The following is a 15,195-nucleotide window of genomic DNA, read 5'->3' as shown; positions in this document are numbered from 1 at the left end:
GTCACAAGGTGTTGTCTATAAACACAGTTAACAGCAAATATCACACTGGGTCTATCTCACTGATGATGTACTCCCCAAAAGCACACAGTCCCCAATTTATCTGGACAAGCCATCCTTTGTCAGAATTCTTGTATAAACAAAGATATGTAGTTGTAGAATTATTTATAAGTTCATTTATTAAACTAACAACCAAAACCAAAACAAAAGAGCAGGACAAAGTGGTTGACATTTCAACAAAGAAAACCTTTTAACTTCAGAAAAAATTGAATTAGAAAAGGGAGAAGTTTAAAGCACATAAGAATATGGAATGGTTTTTGTCGACACAAAAACAAAACACTTTTTTTACATCAGAAAGCATACTGAAATTTTTTAAAGATGCTGAAATCCACCAAGACACTTTGAGAAGGTAACCCATAGGTTAGGTTTGACAATCAGAAGAAGGCATAATTAATCTGTGATGTAATTATGAGGCTCTCTTATCTTGATCATCACATTAAAGGACTGGACTACAATTCCTAGAGAAGGATATGAAACTCCAATAAGGATGATGTACTGAGAAGAAAGTGACAGCTAAACAGAGCTGTCACTAAACAAGATCACAAAATCCAACACCTCACCCCACACCGTGCTGTCATTTAGAATTTAGGACTGCACAATTCAGGACTTTGGGAAAAACAAATGTGGGTTTCCTTATTAAATTTATTTGGTTCCATGTGTAAATTAATTTTAATAAATCATAATTCTGAACTTCACACCTGAAGATGTGATCCTTTTCTTAATTAAAATTGATTATATTTTCTGATTTTATAAGCTTTCAATCATAGTCATTACTCACTGTTGTAGTTTGAGGTTTTGCTAGGGGAACAATATAATATAGGACATCTATTTTATAAGATTATTTATAATAGTCACCCAAAGAGTCATATATAGAAGAGAGTGTGGGAAGTCTGTCCACACACTAAGGACCAAAGGATCCAGCTGAGGGCCTGGATCCCACAATAATGTCCTGAATGAGTCCAGTGGAAGACCTAGAGCCCCTAACAATGCCTCCCATGAGTCCAACTGGAGGCCTAAAGCCCATGACAATGCCTCATGTAGTCCTGTTTCATGGATCTGCACTAGGAAGGCCCAAAGGTCAGTGGTGAAAGCTAGATAGTCTGTGCTAGCGGGATGAAGGATCTGTGCTAGCAGGCTAAGGGATCTGCACTGGAGCCAGGAAGCGATGTTCTAAGTAAGAACCAGAGCTCCCCCGAAAAGACCCACAGTCATCCTAAGCAACAGTGAGGTCCCGAGCTCCTCCAATGATGAGAACAGCCAAGTTTCATCAGGAAAGCCAACGTGACAAGCTTCTCCAGGAGACTGAGCAGTGCACCATCTTCCCTTCTGGAGCCCGGAAATGATGCTCAATGTGAGGACCAGAGCTCCCCCAAAATGAACCATAGCCATTCTCAGTGACACCAAGGCGCCAAGTTCCTCCTCCAAGGAGAACAGCCAAATTCAACAGGAAAGCCAGCATGACAAGGTTCTCCAGCAGAATAGCCCAAGAGAACCAGCAGCTCCCTAAGTTTCCAAACAGCTTCTACTAGCTTCCAACAGCCTCTAAAATTCTTTTCCAGTTCTGCCTCTTATGCAGCCACCAACAGTCTTCACATGGGCCTCCCACACCCAGCACCATGCTGGTTCAGTTCAGCTGCGTGTTACAAGTTGACCACCAGTTGTCTATCCACCATACTCACTATCTATAGGAATTGGTTGTAGGACCTCCGGACTTTAAAATTCCTATGATGATCAAATGTTGTACATACAGTACACAGTATTTGCACAGAACCTATAGATATTCTCCCACATACTTTAAGTAATCTCCAGATTACATATAATATCTGGTACAAGGTAAATGCTAGATAAATAGTTGTTATACCGGATTTTTTTAAAGAAGTGTATATTTGCTCAATACAGATGATTTTAAAAATATGTATTTTTGATCCATGATTGGCTAAATCCATGTGAAGCCATGGATATGGAGGGCTGGATGTAATGTGTTAATATCATCAATAGCATCACAATTTACAAATGTAATTGTTCTGGATGAAAAGCACACATCTTAGGTTTGGTCAAATAACTGGATACGAAGTGTTTAATCTCTTGCTTCGTGGGACTGAGATTTGAAAGATAAATTATAGTCTTGGTTTAGAGAATCATTAATGGGTTGCACTCAAGTCATGACAAATGGTGTTTGCATTAAGGGCCACTCAAAAATAACAACATAAAGTAAGACTTACAATTACTACAACATAGTTCCTCTTATACACACTAAGATACTCTGAAGTCTGTGATATAACTTCTATTGCAACAATGAAGTAAAAGTGAATTTACCTAAAGAAAGAAAGGTGCATTTAATCAAAATACCCCAATATTTGCTTTAAAAAGTTTCTCTTGCTTTCTTTGGGGGAAGTTGAACAAGGACAGAAAAATTGAAAAAATCTTAAATGGTTTAAGATAATGGTATAAAATCTACCTTGAGGTGTTTTTGGAAATTATAAAATATAATGATTTATTAGTTGGTTATCCATTCCAAAAAGTTCTATGATAATACTAATAGACCACTTGAAATTTAATACTCTGAGTGTCCAAGACAACCCAACGAATGGCAAAAATCAGAGATGCAGCATTTGTGTAAATTGGTATAGCATTTACAAATGCCCAAAACTAAGTTTGCTTTTAAGCAAAGAGAGAGATAAGGAAAAGGACAGTATGAAATGGTAAGCAAAGCCAGGTATGGCGGCAGAGGCCTATGACCGCAACACTCAGCTTAGGCAAGTTCACTACGTAACAAAACTTTGTCTCAAAAAAGGAGGAGGAGGTAAGAGAGAGGGGTAAGAAAGAGGAAACGGGAGAACAGGAGAAGGTGAGGAGGAGAAAGGGGGAGAGTAGGGAAATAAAGCATGAAATATATTATGTTTGGATCCAACCAATGCCTTCTAAATAGGGTTGTATCTTCCCTGAAAGATTTAAATATTTTCAGGAAGTTTGAGAATGAAATAACATATGTAAGCATATTAGATTATTTTAAAATACTGCAGAGGCCATGGTTTTTGCTCGTTTTTGTTTTTCGAGATGATCTCAATATCCTGGCCCTGAATTTCAGGGCTCAAGTGATCCTCTTGTCTGGGTTCCCAGGGAAAGCTGGACAACAGGTGTGTACCACCAGCTCCAAGCCTTCAATTTTGTCTTCAAAAAGTCACCTATGAAATTTAAAATCGTCATATTTTTCATTATTCTTCTAAGTATGAGAATAAATTTTCTCTATTATAGTTTATTATAAAAACTGCAAAGTTCACTCTACTTTGCTATTAGCTCTCATTGTGAAACTAGAATATTTCTGCTTAAAATACATTGTTTAGGCACCACTGAAAACTTCTAATGAGGTACTAGTTCCCTGGTTGCAGGGGCCTGGGGCACATCAGCTCTGGAGGTATTTTTTCCACAAAACTCCACATTGAGGGAATTTAGAAGTTTGCCCTCTTTCTCCACACTTCTGGAACTGTTCCATTATCCAAGACTTATACACATCCTAGTTTTGATATTATTTTGGTCTGAAAATGAATTAATCTCCCTCCTTCACATATTAAAGCTAGTGGACTGCCTCTAATATCCTTCTGAGAGCAAAATGTGACATATTCAAAGTATTTTAAATGGGGAATATCTATAACATATGTAATTTTTTTAGAGTATAAACTTACTGAAAATACTGGCAATTGAATTTTACTATTGTGGATTATGGCAAAAATCTAAGACTCAAATATATTTTGAAACTGAACTGACTATAGTTACAGGAAAGATTATCAACAAAATAAAATATTATAAAGTGCCTTCTGGACATTATATTTTATGAGCCAACTCAGATGTGCACAGCAACATTTCATAATCTACTGGAAGGCACCATTTTATGGAGATAGGTGCTATTAAAGTCAAGAAAACAAAAAGATTCCCCAAAGGCACTTATGAATCATTTTTCCACAGAAGTCTTACATACTATATAATAGAATCTACTATGATACCAAAAAATAAATGTGAATGGTATGTCAGACCCATGGGAATATGGCAACTTCTCAAATCTGAAGGAACAGAAAAAAACCATAAAGGGAAAAAGTGACATATGGAATTTTTAAATTTAAAATAATATACCTGAAAAGTAGAGAAACTAGAGTGAAAAGAGAAAACACAGATTGAGAACATATAATACAAAATGGATTAATACAATGTGCAAAGCTTATTATAATTTACAAAAATACAAAATGCTAAATACATGGCAAGGTATAAAAACAAAATAAAAATAGAATGCACCACCAGGGGCATTAAATTGATAAGAATCCTTTTGAAAAAAACATAGCAAATTATACTAGAGCCATGAAAATATTTATATCTCCAACTCAATCTCACTGCTAAAAATTTCTCCTAAGAAAATAACAAAACAGCAAGTAATGAAATTGCAACATGTATATACAGCATTAACCATGAAAGTTAAAAATTTACAATAACCTCCTAAATCTTCAAAAATATGCACAAAGACCTGAATTAGAACTCTGAGGAAGGAAATAAATGTAAACCCCAAGCATGTCTTCATAGGGCTTAAAAAGAAAGAAATATACATGAAAACATTCCACCACAAGGGAGCGAGTGATAATTGCTAAATAAGTAAAGAAAGCAACCCTAATTCAAAGGATAAAGAAATCACTCCCTGTTTCCCAATGGGCCAGGAAAGAATAAAAAATGGAATTCACACCCCCTTGGAAGCAAGAGTATGATTTCTATGGCAGAAAAGAGAAAGGAGAGCATTTCAGATAAAATAATAATATACATTACTGTCCATAAAGAGATATGCTGTGTGGTATTAATACTTTTTCTCTAAAAATGGTTTTATGGATAAACAAATTAGATAAGACTACAACAGACAGCGAGGTCAGAGTATTTATGGATAAGCAGTCCTGAGTGTTTGCAAATCATACAGACTGTAGCATGAAGTCAGGGGTCAAGCTGTGATGTGGGGGAAAAATCAACATACCATCTAGAAAGACTTATTATGATAGACCAGGTGAGAAGATGGATGTGACGGTCACTCTCGACTGTCAACTTGACCGGCTTGAGAGTAGTAAAGCATACTTTCAGGTGTGTCTGGTGTAGGTCACAGGGGCATGACCTAGAGGAGTGTATTTGGTCTCTGGCTTATTCTTCTAGGGTTTTTCCCCTGCTCTCTGCTTCTGGCCACCAAGCCACAAGCTAAGCAGATTCCTTTCAGCATGCCCTTCTACCTATGTCTGTGCCTTGGAGTCAGCCAACCACTGACTGAAACTGTGAGACAAAATAAACCTTTTCTTCTCTAAGTTGTGAGAATCAGCTATTTTGTCCCAGAAATGGAAACATGCTGTTATGAGTTGTATCTGCATATCCCCCTGCAAAGCCTCATGCAGTCATAGGTGGGGTTTTTTGGAGGTGGCTGGTCTAGGATATGTGATGCCTGCATCAAAAATGTGATGCTGGGATTGATTCATGGTATGATACTGGGATTAAGGATGTGAGTGTATCCACACTAAGGGCAGATAGCCTCGATAAAATATAAGAGACAGAAAGAGAGCTGCTGTTGTCATTGCTTGTCACTTGTAGCTTGCTGCCTTGCTGCCTTCTGCCTGCTATGAACTATTTCTCCTCTGCAATCCCCTCTGCCATGCCACCCTGCCTTGGAGCTAGGCAACTATGAAGTGAAACATCTCCAAACTGTGAACCAAATAAACCTTTTCTCCTTTAACTGTGGGTGTCCAGTATTTTGTCTCAGTAAAGAGAAAATTAACTAAGACACTTGGATAATACAATACAGAACTGAACGTTTCACATCTACTCTAGGGACAGTACTTAGCAGATCAAAATTACTAGGAAAAGTTTGTAGCAGATACAATCAATCAGAATTGGCAACTGATTGGATGTAGAGCCCCAAGAGAATATGAGTCAGTGCTGGCACTGAAACGTCTTTTGGTTTATTTCCCAAACATCATAGTGGATAAAAATAAGGAGAATAGGTTTGGATTAGGTAGTAAGGAAGGATATCAACAGGTAGTGCACATATTGAATTTGAAGTACTTAAGAGTTAGCCAGTTAGATATTTCCAGCAAGCACGTAGAAACACCACCCTGGAATTTAGGAATGAGAAGCACGTGACAGCCATAGCTGTGGCTGTAGCCCATATCCAGCAGGAAAAGTTGAGTTCTTGAGACAGAACAATTTTTAAAGGTCACTGAAGGAAACTAAGAGAAATCAAGTGCTTAGAGTCATGAACACCAAGGGATGGAGAATGTGTGACTGGAGGAGGCCATTAGTGCGTAGTGCTCCAGGGACAGCAGTGATGATAAAAACTCCTAAAAGATCACTGGACTGGCCGGTAGGAGGTCACACATGACCCTGTGATGGCCACTTCAGTGAGAAGTGATGGCCCATTGCTTTTATTCATTCATTTATCCATTCATTCTTTCTTCTTTCTTCCACTGATATTTATTGAGCGCTTTTAGCTACCCTGCTAGGCTGTGAGGCCTAAAATGGTTCCCTGACTTCAAGAGCCTCACATATAAAATAAACGAGTACATTATAGGTTAATGATCCTAGTGGAGGGCATGAAGTGTGACTGGAAGCTGAGGAAGTAGAAATAGCAAAGGCAAGCATTTCTTGTTTTGGAAGAGTTTGGGATTTGAGAGCTCAGCAAGAGCATGCCAAGAATTTTTTAGATGGTGGGACACTTATATACTCACAGGCTAATAGGAGTGCATATGGAAAAGCTTTTGGTGGAACAGGTTATCTGTATGTCTGCCATGTAGCAGATCGTTTTCATTCATGCCATCTTATCTGTAATGCTCACCACACTTCTGATCTATGTACTAGTATTCCTCCTCCTATCACGGGGCACACAAAGTACAATGACCTAGGGAGCTTGCTCAAGATCATATGGCCAGTAACAGTGGAGCCAAGACCCAAACACAGGTGGTCTGACTCCAGAAGGTGCACTTTTAAGCATGATGCCCCACATACCACCAGGAAGAAACTCATCGTATCTGGAACAGGAGAGACAGGAGCCCCAGAGCTGAAACGGCAAAGGACACTAGTGGAGTTCAGCTGCAGACTGAGTGTATCACTGAAAGGAGGAAGGGTTAGGAGTGGAATTGCTGAGAGAAACACATTAAAGTTTGTGGGTTGTATTCTGAGTAAAGAGGAGAGCAATTATTCAGCAAAGGTGTGACACAAAAGCTATCTGTGGCCAGGATCACAGGCAAGAAATCTGATTTGATGACAATTGTATGTAACACACACATCCCCAAAAGGAGCTGATCTAAGAGAAACTGTAACGGGAATGGAAAAGCAGAGGTAAATATAAATATATTACAAAGGCAAAAAATCTACAATATGTATTTTAGATATAAAGATCCTATTGCAGTAGTATAAAAGGATGAGTTTAGTAGGACAAGGAGTAGGGTTTTTGTTTTTTTTTTTTTACTTTTTCTGCATTTTTTTCAAAATTTACTAAATGCTTACCATAGAAAATTAAATTGATCTTTCAGTTCAAAAGAAAGTTAACATTGCTATTAAACAGTAATGCAGTCATCACTTCTCGGCCTTTGGGCTAAGATCAAGTGAAACAGTATGCAGTCATGAAAAATATAATGATGGTGATGGAGAGGAGAGAACAGATTGAAGATACGTTCCAGGCAGAAGCAACAGGATTTCACGACAACTTAGATCTGAAGGATGTAAGAGAGGATTACGTCTAGGGTAATGTTATGCTATATGTGTCTTGGTCCATTTTGGCTACTATATGAGAATGTCACAGACCAAGTAGTTTATTATAAACAATAAACATTTATTTCTCACAGCTCTTGTGGTTGCCAAATCCAAGATCAAGGTGTCAGAGGTTCATGTCTAGGGAGGAGCCCGTTCTTGCAGAAGGCACCTTCTTGCTGTCTCCTCATCGGAGGGAGGGGCAAGGAAGTTCTCCAGGCCTCATTTAGCAAGCAATTCACCCCATTCAGGAGAGCGCCCCTCTCAGGACTTGTTTACCAAGGGCTCCATCTCTTAAAACTGCCATGTTGGTGATTTTTCAACATAGGGATTTCGGGACAAGGAAGAACTGAAGAACTGTTACAGTGTAGAAGAGAAGATGAAGACAGGACAACTAAATGAACTGTGTGACTCTGGAACAAAGAAGGTAACTGTGAGAAAACTCATGAAAGGCAAACAAAGCCCTTAGCATGGTTGCCATCCTATATATCACTTTTCCCCCTTGTACCATGGTTGTGTAAGATATTCAACAATAGAAACGAAGTAAAAGGAAGACACTAATGAAAACATAAGGATGCTACAAAAAATGAAGGAAAATGGCTTTATGATGTCATAGGAAAGAGAACGCAGCAGACATGAAAATAAAGCCGTAAATAAAATAACTGATATATTCCCAGTGTATAAAGTTTTGTGTGAATCTACATGGCAGAAAAACCACAATAAAGACATTAGATTAAGGGCAATCTAGAAAAAGTACTTCCAGTTATTATGAGAAAGGCCTAATATCCTTAAAAGAGAAAAACAACCCTACATGTCAATAAAAAGTACTCCAACCTGGAACAAAAATGATAAAAAGCTATGGAGAGACAATGCATAGAAAAATACTAATGTATTTTAAACAAATGAAAAGGTGGAAATTAAAACTATGATGAGATCCACAATTTTTTCCTAGTAGGCTGGCAAAAATATTTGCTAACATACTATCTTTTGCAGGCAGAGAAACAACTACTCTCACACATTACCACCTTTCTGCACTGTGACCACCTTTATGGGGAGGAATTTGCAATAGCTCTTAAATACTTCTGTTTCTCTACCCAGCAATGTTATTTCTAGAAATTTTATTCTAAGACAGTCACCTGCATGCCTGAAAAACATATACCCAAGGGTATTCACTACAAAATTATTTGTAATGACAGACAGTTGGACATAACCTAGAAGCCCATGAATAGACGACTTGTTAAATAAGTGATGATACATTTGTACAAAGGAGTAATGCAGAGTCAGTAAAAGAATATAGTCGTTCTAGGGGCTGGGGATTTAGCTCAGCGGCAAAGCACCTGCCTGGCAAGCGCAAAGTTGTGAGTTTGGTTCCCGGTACCGGAGAAAAACCAAAGAAGAAAAAAAAGAAAGAAAAAAAAAAGAATATAGTAGTTCTAGATGCACTGTATGAAAAGGTTTCCAAGATAATAGGGTTAAGTACACTAAGGTTCAGAACTTTGAACATAATAAAGAGTCACCTTTTGAGTGGATAATATGTTTATGTTTAACACACAGTGGTATTGCTGAAAGGTTACTAATAAAAAAAACCAGTAACCTAGTTGCCTCTGAGGAATTTTAGGGAGAGCATGGTTAGGTATTCAAAATCTAATTTTAAAAAATTTTATGTAACAGAGAGAGGTCTAAAGGAAGCCAGGGAGTTAGAGAAAGAAAGTAGAGGAAGCCACATTAAGAGAACAGAAAAACTGCCAAGAGAGACAGGTAATCCAGAAGTCATAGTAGGATATTCCCTACCTGTGGGGTAAGTGTGGCCATTAATGCGAGGTGAATTGTAAGGCAGACTCAGACAGTGCTTTTAAACTACAGCTTTGAAGTCAGGCAATTTCCAAGGAGGGCTGGGAGTGGTCAAGGTATACATGATAATTGAGGAAGAAGACAGATTCATTCCTAATATTGCAGATTTGATAAACAAACCTTTTTTATATTCATAAGATGACATGACTATCTGGGTATGGTGGGGGTGCATGCCTGTAATTTTAGCACTCTGAGAGGCTGAGGCAGGAGGATGGCAAGTTTGAGCGCAGCCTGGGAAACTTAGCGAGACCAGGTCTCAACATAAAAATTAAAAACTAAAATGTAGTTGAGTGTGAAGGCCCTAGTAGTGCTAATGCATGTGGGGGTGCACACACACACACACACACACACACACACACAAAATGTGTCTGTGTGATGTGTATAGTTTATCATAAATCAGGAAATACTAGGCCCTCTCATACCTGCAATCACATATGATATTAAAAGAAAGAAAAATCAATCATCAATCAATGTGCAACTCCTAGGAGTTGAAAGGGTATCATCATGTATCTACAGTGTGTGCACACTACAGCAGACGGTAAGTGGGAGAAAACTGGGGGAAATGAGGTCAAGTCTCAAGATGAATCATTTGCAGAAATAGGTCCACAGTTCAACTTTCCTCATTAAGCATTATGATTTAAAAAAAAATCATATTGAGGCCATTTTAAAGGAAATATCTAAGAGCGTCACCTTTGCTCCTAAGCATGTTGTGTAAGTGTGCACGTACACATATGTGTGTGCACACAGACCATACATATAATCACACATACACAAACATACACTTGTGCATTATATAACTTAGACTCAGAGACAGGTCTACCAACATCCTTAAACTACACTTATGTATGCATAATAATCAGTTTATAATAATAAAACAGTGAAAGTGACCATAAGATTGTTACAAATAAATTCACATGTCATTGTAACTTGCATTTTTAGTTTGAGATCAAGTAAGAACGAACTTAAAAAAATTATAAGCCAAATACACTTGTAACTACACCCATTACAAGGATGTAATTTAAACCTCAAACATCATCATATTGAAAGAGAAAACAAAACGCTAATAGCATGCATTGACGTTTACATAAAATTAGTATGTAAAGTGAGAGATAGGAGCCTGATGATGAATGCGAAGCAATGGTTTGCATTTTAACAGACTAAGCAAAAATGTAATTGGCAAAGAAGCAAGTCTAAATGAACTTCCAGCTATTTAAACATTAAGTGCAGCTGCATGCTAATCCTCAGTGTTATAAGTTAGAAAAAAATCTGTTTAAACTGAAATTCAAAAAACAAAAGCAGCCAATATGTGAACTCACACACTATACTGAATTTGTCACCCATTCAATCAGAAAAAAAGGTGGTTTTTTTTGTTTTGTTTTTTCAGAAAGGTAATGTTTAAATATTGGGCCAAGGATATAGCTCAGCAGCACAGTGCCTGCCTGGCAAGTGCAAGGTCCTAAGTTTGATTCCTGGTACCAACAAAAATCAGAATATTTGATCTGCAGTTACTTTACATTGATTGGGAAAAATTTACTTGAAGGCAAAAGATCAGTCTTTCCACGAACAGCATCTTTCATTCCTAGAATTAATAAGGAATAAAAACACTTATTTTTAAGAAGTTGCTAATACAATATTTCATTTAAACACCACTAACAGCAATAGCAATAATTTATGGTTTGTAGTTAACTTTGCACTAAAGTACCTGCTATGCTACTATATCAAAGAAAAATTCACAGTGTTAAAACAAACCTAAGAGTATCCTTCAAAGGAGTTGAATTTGTAGCACACGGCATCTTAGTGGCAATTATGAGTTTGCTGCGGCACTACTCCTCCAGAGTTTAAAACCTGATGTCACCATTTTTGCTGTGTGACTCTGAGCAGATCACTGGGCCACTCTGCTCTCACTTTTCTCAGGCCAGTACAGTACAAGGACGATGACAGCACGTAACTCTTAGGATTACTGTGGGAAGCACATGCATTCCCCTACTCAAGGGACTCCCACCAGTGCTTGGTACATGCTCAGTAACCGTGAACCATCGTTATTGTCTTCAATTAAGACAGCGATATCTAAGCAGGCATCATATGGTGGTAAAATACAGGTATGAAGAAGATGGTGGCCAAGCAATCATGATTTTGCTGGTCCCTAGAAAAGAGGGAGTATTCTCATCAGCCACTTCCTATACTCTTTCTTCTTGGAAGACAGGACTCAAAGGAATATCCTTGGCTACTGGTTTTTTTTGTTTGTTTGTTTGTTTGTTTGTTTTTTCATGGCTATTGTTTAGTAAAGGTCAGTCCTCAGTAGTAAACTAAAGAACCCCTTCCTTGATAGATGCTTCCCAAGAGATTTGAGAACAGAATGAGGTGTCAATACCCCTCAGCTGCCTTAGGATGTGCTTTGAGATTGTGGCACATTTCCCCACAATACCATCCCTCCACTTGGTGACTGGTCACGCACCTCACTTTGGGTTTGATCTTTGTCCAGATCCCTTGAACTAGACCACCACATGTTTTATTTATCCTTGTATTTTCCAAGATCTTGCAAAAGACAGAGAACAAAAATCAAAGCTTATACCGAAAGATTTTCCACCTTTTTAATTTATTGGAACTAGCAACCTCTGAATGGGAGGAAAAAGGCCAAGTCTTACAAGCATTTTGATGGGGTGATAAGTCATGGAAAAGGTGGAAATTCCCTCAAAATAAACACATCAGGACCAGGCTCCTCATACGCACTCGAGTCCAGTCCTGCCGTAACAACATTGGCATTTTTGCCAATGGACAAAGGGGAGGAAAGAGGAAAAGACTTGAGCCTTGAATCAAACACACACTCTGATTCCAAAGAAAGATAAGAAGTCTCTGCCTATGTGCAATATATAAATAGCAACCCCAAACTCTAAGAGGGCTGATAGTGATGCTTCCTGGTACCTGCACAAGGGGTGGGGGCAAGGGGGATTGCATGCCATCCCTCCCAGACCCAGGCAGACAAGAGGGTCTAGCACATACTATGGGAGTAAAGCTGAACTCCAGGTAACATCAAGCTCTTGCAAGACTGGACCTAGCTTTCCTTTCCCATACTCTTCTTCTTTCTACTTCATCAAGGCCCTGGAGACTTTATTCTCAGAAAAACCCACTCTCCAAAAGAGATCTGTAATCTTCCCTTATACCTTAACTTTGTACCAGTAACTTCTCTTCAACTCATTTTAGTTTCATTACTATTTCTAAGGCAAGGAGAGGCTTTATGAATTGTTCAAAGAGAGTTCATTCTCAGGCAAGCACAATCCAGAGTACACAACCTATTCTGCTTGTACAAGATACCAGGCCTCATCCGTGAATCTACACGGTCCTATTATCACAGTAAATATCTAAAATAGATGATTCCTATTAATAAAATTGGACTTAAAGATAATCTGAGCAGAATAATTTCTCCAGATTTTCAAATACCATAGGACAACAATAATTTTTTAAATGTAAAAGGAAGCAACACTGGGCACGGTGGCAGAGGCTTGTAATCCCAGTACTCTCTGGGAGCGTAAGGATTACAATTTTGAGCCCAGCCTGGCAACCCTGTCTCAAAACAAAAAAGGGTTGGGGGTGTAGCTCAGCACCAAGGCCCTTGGTTCAATTCCCAGCACTACCAGAAAACAGAATAAACACACACACACACACACACACACACACACACACACAGAGGAAAAATCACAAAGAAAAGTTATCAGAAACTCTTATTTTCTGCTCCAGTGGTCACCACTAAGCTACCACAAAATCTCAAACACGTCAGTTGAGTTTTCTAGTCTCCAGCCTCCAACGATAAAATTAATGAGTTTGATAGCTATCTAAGGTTCCTTTCAACTCTCAAATTTTATGATTCATTAGTCATCTTCAGTTCAAGTACTTTTGGACATTGTGATAGCAAAAGTTCAATTTGCATCTGGAAATGAATGTGAACTATGCAATTGAAGATATAAAAATGAACTTTTAAAATTAATGTAGCACGGGCGTGAGAAAGAAAATGGAAAATCTTGTAGAATTAGACACTTTTCCTTTCTGCCCTTTATAATAGACCACCAGATCTAATAACACCATTAATTTTCTTTTTCTCATTCACACTATAATACAGCAAAATTCAAACAAGTGGAACAATAAGGTTCCTAACCATGAGGGTCACCACGAACTTAGAGCACAATGTCAAATTTAAGAGTGGAACCCGTGATTTTCTGCGCCTCACCTTCCACCAGTTGGTCCAGGCTGGAAATCTTCTTAAGCCCATCAATGGTGTAGATTGTTCTCACTCCCTGGGGCAAATTCACATTATCCGACAGAGTTCGGGTCAAATCAGCCAGCAGGGCCTCAAAAGATCGGAAGCGATCTGGGGAGATGGCATACACAATCCCTTTGAAATATCGATCTCCGTTCCGATAGAAGCGAACCTTCTTGGCCTTCTTCTCTGAGCTGAGTGTCTGCAGCGTGCGTGTGCGGTAGAAGCTGCAGTGGGCGCTGTGCGTGGGGCTGGGCAGGCCATTCACCCGCGACCCCCTGCTGTACCTCTGAGCCTTGTCGCGCTCATCGAAGTGCTCCAACTCCATGTCTCTGCCGAACGACATGACGGACTGCAGGTGGCACCTACCGGGCACCAGAGACACAAGACACATAGCCTGATGTTATTCGGAGATCGTGGTTTGAAAAGCTCTGTTTGGCAGCAACTGGGTAAAAATATTGCTATAATCGAGATGATCTATTTACTGTGAGTTATCAAGTGGGAGAGAAAGAGGAGGAGGACAGGGAAGAAATGGCAGAGGCAGATGCTGGCGGAAATAGCGTATTACTCAACTGCAGTTTTGCTAGAAACAGCTCCTACATATCCAGTGCCTACTACCTATTAGGGGATAGTCGCAACACTCTCAAAATAGTGCTGTCCCTATTTACAAATGGAGAAACTGAGGCACAGAAGTTTCTCCAAGTAATACAGTTGGGAAATGCTTGAACCAGTAACTCCCTTCCAAGTTTGCTTAACTCCATAGTTCACGGCTTCCAGGCAGGACAACATGCTAATACTGGGAGCAGAGGGAAAATAAGCTTTCTTATCACACAGCTGAAGACATGTGGTGTGCCAAGGTGGAATGAGGGCAGGCAGCATTTAACAGCCAGGCAGTGAAAGTTTTACATGGCATGTGCTCCTCACGGCCAGATGGAGAGCAAATTAAATCAATCCGTGGGTTCTACCAGTTTAAAGAAGACAATCCAAGATATGCATATATTCCATGCTTGAAAAAGTGAATTCACCTTAAGTCATTTACTTACATTTAATGCTCCCATTAGTTGGCCTTTAAAAAATGACGAAAGAAAGATCAGGAAGAGGAGGAGGAACAAGAGGAGGACAATGAAGAAAATAAAGAAAAAAATGTACTTCTCTGGCTGGCTTTGCCTTTCCCTCCACCTAAGGCTCTCTCTAGCCTCGTGTTTGAGGAAATCAAGGTTTTAAGCTGTTGATCCAGACCTGACCCCAGACTACCCATGTATCCTTCAGCAATGCAC

The 15,195-nt window shown here is 39.0% G+C and overlaps 1 protein-coding gene across 3 annotated transcripts in view; it reads right to left on the bottom strand.

Annotated features, from left to right (window-relative positions):
• Positions 1 to 14,283, bottom strand: part of Dclk1 (doublecortin-like kinase 1) — a gene marked incomplete at its 5' end in the record, with an annotated part of 326,977 nt that extends 312,694 nt beyond the window's left edge. For all 3 annotated transcript variants that reach the window (XM_005387689.2, XM_005387690.2, XM_005387693.2), the window contains 1 exon segment: positions 13,889 to 14,283. In XM_005387689.2, coding sequence (XP_005387746.1) covers positions 13,889 to 14,264 — 376 coding nt within the window.
• Between the last annotated feature and the right edge of the window lie 912 nt (positions 14,284 to 15,195).

Source organism: Chinchilla lanigera, unplaced genomic scaffold, assembly GCF_000276665.1.
Source record: "Chinchilla lanigera isolate Chin_1 unplaced genomic scaffold, ChiLan1.0 scaffold00030, whole genome shotgun sequence".
In the NCBI taxonomy this organism is placed as follows: Eukaryota; Metazoa; Chordata; class Mammalia; order Rodentia; family Chinchillidae; genus Chinchilla; species Chinchilla lanigera.
Note: the sequence above shows the minus strand (reverse complement) of the source record. Positions and strands in the feature narration are given on the sequence as shown.